The sequence below is a fragment of the Pelophylax lessonae genome (assembly GCF_965119305.1).
Source record: "Pelophylax lessonae genome assembly, chromosome: 6".
NCBI classification, from domain to species: Eukaryota; Metazoa; Chordata; class Amphibia; order Anura; family Ranidae; genus Pelophylax; species Pelophylax lessonae.
This window is the reverse complement of record NC_138773.1, coordinates 116,197,168-116,205,769: the sequence shown is the minus strand read 5'-3', so window position 1 is coordinate 116,205,769 and position 8,602 is coordinate 116,197,168. Positions and strand designations below refer to the sequence as shown.

Genomic DNA, 8,602 nt, shown 5'->3' with positions numbered 1-8,602 from the left:
ATATATATATATATATCTATATATATATAGATATATATATATATATACTTTAACTTATTTATAGCTATTTATTATATTATAATTTATGATTTTGTGTTTCAAACTTTATCACACCCGAGATATTATAAAGAAGAATGCACAGTAAAAAAAAAAATCATATGGAAATAGTTGGTTTGGGCTGCTCATCCTTAAGAATTACATAAAATCTGAAATAATCTTACCGCCGGGGAGGTTAAGTTAGTTTAAGTTTGAATCAAGTAACATATTGTTGGTTTTTGCATATATTTAACTTTTTGCAGAAACTTGTACATGTTTGGTGTAATCTGTAAACCACATAAATAATAGAGCTTATTGTGTCGTTAAAACAATCTTTAAGCATCCTTCAGCCAACTGAAGCTTAATGAAAAAGTTCAGTTTCATTGATATAGGAACTATCATAAATAATGTATGATAAAATGTACTGAAGTTCTGATTAACCACCATTTCTTAACATGGCCATCAGCTGGCTTAGATCTCCTTTGGGCTCCTGACCTCTCTTCTGGTTTTCAAGGTTCAGCCTGAGGAACATTTGCAATAAGGTCACTTCTTGGCCAGTCACGGGATCATGAAGAGCTGGACATGTGGGATTGCAATGAGGCCAATGGCAATTGTCTATTAAATGAAAAGGACATCCCCGGATGACAGTCTTTTGACCTCTTCGCTCCTGTAGGCTTTTCTCCCAGCATTGCAGAGCTCGAGCCAAGTTTACTCCTTTTACTTGAAAATCCAGCCAGTTGCTGTTAGATAAAAACATTATATTGTTTAATACATCTGAATTAAATAAAAGCAAGGCTTTTATAAATGGTGTGCCTAAACTTAAAATTAATATTTCAGTTATGACTGAATGCTGACAGGTGGCACCAGTCATTGGCTTCTTGCAGTGTTCGAGCAAAAAAACAGTCAATCGGATCACCAGCACCTCCTTATAATAAAGAAAAATACTTCAGCTGGTATAATCACCCGTTCTCCAGTGCTGTCCCCCGCAAATCCAATGACCCAGTGATATGCCTCCACTCTTCATTAGGCTCTAATACACCTTGTGTTATTCAAACCACTTCCTGTGAGCCCAGCATTACATGCTGGGGTTGTACTTGGATAACGTTCCATGCTCCCTGCTGGTGATTTAGCAGGTCCACTGTACCCCATGACATTGTGTTGATAAAGCCATCTCCCTCTGAGTTATGCTAAGCATCCATTTGTTGACTTATGGATTGCTACCCAAATTGATTGTGATGTCCTCTACACTGACCCTCTTCCCTATTCAGAACCATTCATTCTGAAAATATCCACTTGTCTTTAATAAACATGACAAAAGCAACAATTATAGGTAACTAAACCAGAGATTGTTGATCAAGGGAAAATCAGATTTCCTTCAGGGGATCAATAAGGAATTTCGTTTTCTACGCAGCAGCAAATTACACCATGCTGTAGGCCCCTTTCACATGAGACGGATCCATTTTAACAGACTCTGCTAGCTCAGCGGGGATCGCTCCGCTGATCCCCCCTCCCCCCCCCCCCCCTCTATGGGGAGATCAGATGAAAATGGACAACCTGTCCATTTTCACCCAATCTGACCCGCTGGACTGATGGCAAACGTATTGTCATCTGTCTGTTTTCAGCGGATCTTGTTGAATCAGATGCCAGGCGGGTGGCCGCTGACATCCACCTCCCTTAGAGTAGAATGGGTGGTCTAATCAAGTCTGCCTAAAAACTGACAATCGGATCCGATCGTGTGCAAGGGTCTTATATGTTTTTTTTTTCACTGGAAAGGAGTTAGAAACTCCAGATTGTTGTTGTAATCTGTGACTATACCAGCTACCTGCCTTGTTGTGCTGGTCTCACAGTTGAAAAAAAAAACAAGGGGAGATCTCCCCAAGGGAGTCAAAGCAGTAAATACAGTGATAAAACAGTGATTCTAAAAGAGAGAATTATTAAAAAAAAAAATGGTATACTTACCTGCTCTGCGCAATGAGCAGCCCTCATCCTCTTCTTTATGGGTCCCTTACCGGCAGTCCTTGCCCCTCCCCCCTGCCGAGTGCCCCCAATAGCAAGCCTCTTGCTACGGGGGGCACTCAAGCTTGCTCACTCCCGAACCACGGTCTGTGGGTCCATTTACACAGAGCAAAGTTCGGCTCTGCCCCCACTTTCTCTTCATTGGCTCACTAGCTGTGATTGACAGCAGCAAGAGCCAATGGCTCCCTCTGCTATGTGAGCCAGTGAGGAGAGCGATCCTGAAGAGCTTCTGCTCTCATGCACATCGCTGGATCAAGATGGGGCTCAGATAAGTATAAGGGGGGCTGGGGGGGAGCTGCACCCAGAAGATTTTTAACCTTAATGTATAGAATGCATAAAGGTAAAGAAAAACTCGAGCCTATAGAACCACTTTAAGCTGGCCATACACAGAGCAGATTTAGAGGGGTTCCTATCGGCATCCACCCACCCAACATCCTTTAATGGAAAAACAGAAGGAGCCCGCGGAAAAATGTCAATCAAACAGTGCCTACATCCAGTCAGATGCAGGCACTGTTCAGGTACTTTGACAGCTGATGGTACCAACTGTCACAATACAATACCAACAAAGAGAGATTAAAGCGGAGTTCCGGCCACATTTTAAACTTCCTATCATACATTCCATTATCACATTCTAAAAACGAATTGGATATATTTTATTTGGTTCGCTTACCTTATTTTTAATGAAAAATCGCTGCACCTCTTTCTTATGCGGCCGCGGCCACCGACGTTATTTCCTGCTTTGCATTGACTCCTGGGAAATGAGTGTCATCATTCCCAGGAGTCAATGCGCCTGCACCAGTGTCCCTCGTCACTTCCGGTGCAGGCACGTCATTCTCTGCCGATGGATGGAGAACAGCTTCTGGGCATGCGCGATGACGCGAAACCAGCTGTGGGATGATGTGCCTGCCCCTGAAGTGACGAGGGTATAGCATTCTGGGACTCGCAAAATCCAGGAAGATGGACACTGCGGCTTCAGCTGCCCACACTGCAGATGGCCGCGCTGGACAAGAACTTCACAAGGTAAGTAATTCATCCTGTATGTACACTAAAAAGCGGACAGTTTCGAGGATATCATTGTTTAAATGCACTAGCCCTGACTATTCTAGGGGTATTTTTGCATAAACAAAAAAAAATTTGGCCAGAACTGCGCTTTAAGTTATCGCTACTGTATAATGTGGATGAAAAAATCTGCAGGCTGAAGAAAAAAAAAAAAATCTGCCTATGTATGGACAGCTTTAGCCAATGTTTTAGCCCTTCTCCACTTTATTCAAAGTTAAAAAGTTTTGGCTGGCTTTGGGCTTTAGATAAAGAATTCTAATAGCTATAATTTGTTAAGACAAAACAGAGTCCTTTAAGATAAGCCAACTGACAAGCTGAACAGCTGGGATGTCTGCATTCTTCTTACCTTTCTGGAAGAAGTGTGTGGGAGAAGCAGGCTGGAGCAAAAACTGCCCTGTTCATGAAGATGATAAGAAAAGCATGTTTATTAAAGGTGTATTCAACTGCTAACCTATAATATAACATAAAGGTCAGTTAAAAATTAAAGCTACTGGTTATATTACTATGGAAAGTTTATTATATACTGTATTTAATAAACACAGCTTTCAAAACCTAAAAAACATTAAAGGTGTATTCTTCAACTGCTAAGCTATAATTTAACATAAAGGTCAGTTGAAAATTAAACTACTGGTTATATTACCACGGATAGTTTTATATATATTTAATAGACACAGGTTTCAAAACACAATGAAATAGTAAAGTCAAATAATCAGAAGCTGAAAGCCTTTTTAAAGTGATTCTGACGTGTGAAGCATGATGAAAGTGTCAGGACTCACTAGCGGTTAAGCTGCTTTTTTTTTTACCACCCCCAACCGTTCCCCCCTTTATCTGCAGCCAGGAGTGTAAACATGCCATGGCTGTGATGCTTTGTTTCCCAGCTGCAGCAGAAATGATACCCCCTGTTGCTTTCAGTGGACATAGCACCCGCGGAACACAACCCATTCAAGTGAATATGGCTACTCTACAATGCGCTTGGTTGTAGCACGCTAGAGCAGAGTTTAAGGGGTTAAAGCAGGCGGTCAGGAGGCACCTCTTCACTGCCTGTAAAAAAGCCCTCTGAGAAACGATCTGAGCACAGATCGCTCTTTAGAGGTCAAAGCACATGTACACAAGGCCTCAGGCCAGGGATGAGCTCAGGCTGGTTTAGGTATGAGTTTGAACCTGCCTTCGCTATCCCATCAAGAAGCGGGCAAAGCAAGAAGCCAATTATAGACAGTGGAGGCAATATCCACCGCGCAGCTGCCCATATCACTGCCTCTTGTATACATGCAGTGTTGCTAAGCAGCATAGTTCGGTCAATACCGGCTGATACCAATATGCATTGGCCAAAATATCGGTATCGGTATTGGCAGCGAAAAACTGATATCGGTCGATCCCTACTTGCAGCTTAGTGAGGATGGTTGGAGTTTAGTAAAAATGCAGCTCAACGGCCTATTTTTTGCCACCCCAATTACAAGTGTAAACTAACCCTTATTATGATAAAGGGAAAAGCAGTAAATTAGGTTAAATATTTTACAATATCAGACTGTGCAACTGTTATGGGCTTCAGTAAAACAAGCAACTTTGGTATTCAAACAAAATAAAACATGGCTTAAAATACTGCTAAGCTGGTTAAATCACGCCAATATTACGCATTCATAATATGAGTTATTTACCATAGCACCAATTTGCATAAAGCAAACTATAGGCAAAACTTTTTTTCCCATTTTGGATAGAGCAAGGGAGGGTTTCAAGCTCTGTCAGATTTTTTTTCTTTTTTTGCCATCTGTGTAAATCATGTGTGTTCAGTATTAAGGCTCGGTTCACACTGATGCGATGCGGGAAGGCTGCGAACTCGCAGCCTGTTCCCGCATCGCACACGCACCCCCGGCAGTTCACACTGCCATATGCGATCCGCTGGGGGTGTCAATGTAATCTTAACGACACCCCCAGTTTGATCGCATATCGCAGTGCGATCGTGCAGTTCGCACAGGATCGGATCGCACAAGTGTGAACCGCTGTGCGATCCGATCCTGATGCGGCAGCAAAAATGCCTCCTGTGCGTGTTTGCTGCGGGTGCGATGCGAATTTAGCCATACAAACTGTATGGCTAAACTCGCACCGCACAGCTGATCGCATGTCATGTCGGAGCAGTGCGCTCCGACATGACATGCGAACCCCGCACACGCAGTAGTGTGAACCGGGGCTAAAGGGATGAGGTGGCTACCCTAGTCCTATTGCTTAGATTTATCCTCACTTCCTGTCCCATAGCCAAACAGGAAGTGAGAGGAAATCCCTGCAAATTAAGGGAATCCCTAGGGGACACCCAGGTCACCAGAATCGGTGCCCCCATTGGAAGATTTCCCCTCTATTACTTTTCTAGTGACTATACCAAAATTTGGGATTTTTTTTACTTTCACTTTCAATGCTAATGGTAAACAGGACAAATAAAGAGGGTGAATCTCCGTAATGGGGGTACAGACAGCAATAAAATACTGACAAGTATTCTAATCTCTCTCCACTCTGTCCAAAACTAGAAAAAAGTTTTGCCTTTAGTTATACTTTAAATAAAAGGGGCACAATTGAATGTAATATGTTCTACGTCCATACAAATGCTCTAGAATTTTTCAGTGCAAAACAGTCCTTACCCGTCCGTACACACGATGATAAAATCGTACGAAAAATACCGCTTTCTAAGCGATCGTATATAATAATCGTATGATAATCTGATCGTTAGTACACAGTGTTCAAGAGCTGATCACGACTGTTCATCTGATATTATTCAAAGGAACAAACACGAAAAATGTTCGCGTACCACACCAGATCATACGATTTTCATTTAATCAGTACAGTCGTTGTACACTACAACGTATTACATCACTTCCGAATTTTTATTCTGTTGTACAAGAATTTTCGTAACTTTAGTAACCTCTTATATTTTCGATATGAGATTAGCATGCAAAAAAAAACCGAATGATCATTTGTCCAATAATCTAATCGTGTGTACCAGGCATAATAGTTATCTATCCTAGCTAAAAATACATCATTTTGTAATCATTTGTGCTGTTTTAGTGATACCAATAAGTAGCACGGATACAAAACATCACCGTAAACTCTTTGGAAAACAACACGGTTTATCTCTTACGGGACTTCACGCAGCGACTTCTTCAGCTCTCGCCCAATGATCTGTATGTTATTCCACTGATTTTCTGTCATGAATTGGAAATCAGGTTGGATGTTTTCTATTCTTAGCTGTTCCACATCATAAAGCCACTGAACCACAAAGATTGGGGCTGAAACACAGTTAGTGCAATGGCTGAGGCTCAACGATAATGAAAAAGAAATAAAAAGGTCCAGAAAAGTGTGTCAGAATCCTTAATAATGTATTGATTTGTTGCATTATAGATTCTATTGTCTAGGAAAGTGTCTAGGTAGCAGGAGCACTAATAAATATCTTATGCACTGCTCTGTATCTACAGTATCTATCTACAGTGTCTGTCTATTTATCTAGCTTTCCCTCTGCAATATTTCAGAGAAGGGTTTGACTTATATTTGTAATAGCAGGTATTTTTGGTATCTGGTCTTACAGGGGGAATTTCTTAGCCGGCTTTTATCAATATACAGTCAGGTTCATAAATATTGGGACGACACAATTCAAATCTTTCCATACAATGTTGTTCCAGAACTGTGAAGGCTTTTTTGGATGTTGTTTGGCAAACTCTAATCTGGCCTTCCTGTTTTTGAGGCTCACCAATGGTTTACATCTTGTGGTTAACCCTGTGTATTCACTTCTCTTCTCTTGATTGTTGACTTTGACACACATACACCTACCTCCTGGAGAGTGTTCTTGATCTGGCCAACTATTGTGAAGGGTGTTTTCTTCACCAGGGAAAAAACTCTTCGGTCATCCACCACAGTTGTTTTCCATGGTCTTTTGGTGTTGCTGAGCTCACCGGTGCGTTCTTTCTTTTTAAGTATGTTCCAAACAGTTGATTTGTCCACACCTAATGTTTTTGCTATCTCTCTGATGGGTTTGTTTTGTTTTTTCCGCCTAATGATGGCTTGCTTCACTGATAGTGACAGCTCTTTGAATCTCATATTGAGAGTTGATAGCAACAGATTCCAAATGCAAATAGCACACTTGAAATGAACTCTGGACCTTTTATCTGCTCATTGTAAATGGGATAATAAGGGAATAACACACACCTGGCCATGGTACAGCTGAGCAGCCAATTGTCCCATTACTTTTGGTCCCTTAAAAAGTGGGAGACACATATACAAGCTGTTCTTATTCCTACACCTTTCATCTGATTTGGATGTAAATACCATCAGATTAAAGCTGAAAGTCTGCAGTTAAAGCACATCTTGTTTGTTTCATTTCAAATCCATTGTGGTGGTGTATAGAGCCAAAAATATTAGAATTGTGTTGATGTCCCAATATTTATGGACCTGACTGTAGTTGGGGGTTTATAGTTTTTTAATCCAAAAATGTTCTTTTATTGAGAAAATAGGAACATACATGAAAATCAACAATGAAAAAAAAATGTAGAGGTCATACAATGCAGCATAAAGGGAATACGTTTACACATCAGAGTATTCATGAGAGAACAATGGTGCAGAGTTAGTGCAACAGAACCCATATAGCTGCTGTATAACTTAATCACCAGCTAATAAGTGCATACATTAGAGGTTGTAAACTCATTAAAACATTTATTTTTCCCCCAACCTGAAAGAGAAACACATAATGAGCTAGTGTGCATCGCATACTAGCTCATTATGAAATATTTACCTTAGAACGAGCCCCCGCCGTGCCGCCCACTTACCTGTATGACGGGCGACATGTTCAGTCGCCTGTCTTCCGGGATCGCGGCATCCGGCCATCTGATTGGCCGGACCCGCGATTACGTCACTCCCGCGCATGCGCGCGGGAGCCAACGGTCACGGCGCGGGAGCCGATGGTCACGGCACGGGGCTCTGAAGGAACGGCACCAGCAGCCGTTCCTTCAGAGCGCATGGGCCAGTGATGTCACTGGCTGCATTTAAGGTAAATATCTCAACAGGACCTCTCTTATGAAAACATTTTTTTATTTTTTGTTAAAAAACTTCAAAAATATCAGGTACACATAAAAGAGATACAAGAAACCCAGAGAAAGGGAAAAAAAGAAAGGAAAAAAAGGGGAAATGAAAAAGTCAAGTGCAAAGAAAGAAAGAAAAATATTAATAGAAGAAAAAACAAGGAATAAAAAAAGAAAAAAAGAAGTAGGTGAGAGTCCCCCAGAGATAAAAAAAAAAAAACATGTTAAGCTAAGCCTGCATGATTCTACTCATAAGTAGTTGTGCTGGTGCCAGGCCAGGACAGTCCAGCCAGTCCTGCCAAATAGCATAACATTTCTTGACTGCATTCCTATGGCGATAAGCTAGTTGTTCTCGTAATAGAATTGTGTTGACACGTGTCACCCATTGTGTAGTAGTGGGAACCGTAGGGCTTATCCAATGACTGGCGATCAGTTTC

At 41.4% G+C, this 8,602-nt stretch overlaps 1 protein-coding gene across 2 annotated transcripts in view; it reads right to left on the bottom strand.

Moving 5' to 3' along the window:
- Positions 1-462: 462 nt before the first annotated feature.
- Positions 463-8,602, bottom strand: part of LOC309558285 (palmitoleoyl-protein carboxylesterase notum2-like) — a gene marked incomplete at its 5' end in the record, with an annotated part of 58,518 nt that continues 50,378 nt past the window's right edge. The window contains 3 exons of one of the 2 annotated variants that reach the window (XM_082261340.1): positions 463-776; positions 3,458-3,505; positions 6,236-6,383. In XM_082261340.1, the coding sequence (XP_082117466.1) occupies positions 473-776; positions 3,458-3,505; positions 6,236-6,383 (500 nt within the window). In that variant the 3' untranslated portion in view covers positions 463-472. The remainder of the gene's footprint in view (positions 777-3,457; positions 3,506-6,235; positions 6,384-8,602) is intronic. The other variant, XM_082261341.1, reaches the window with a different exon arrangement.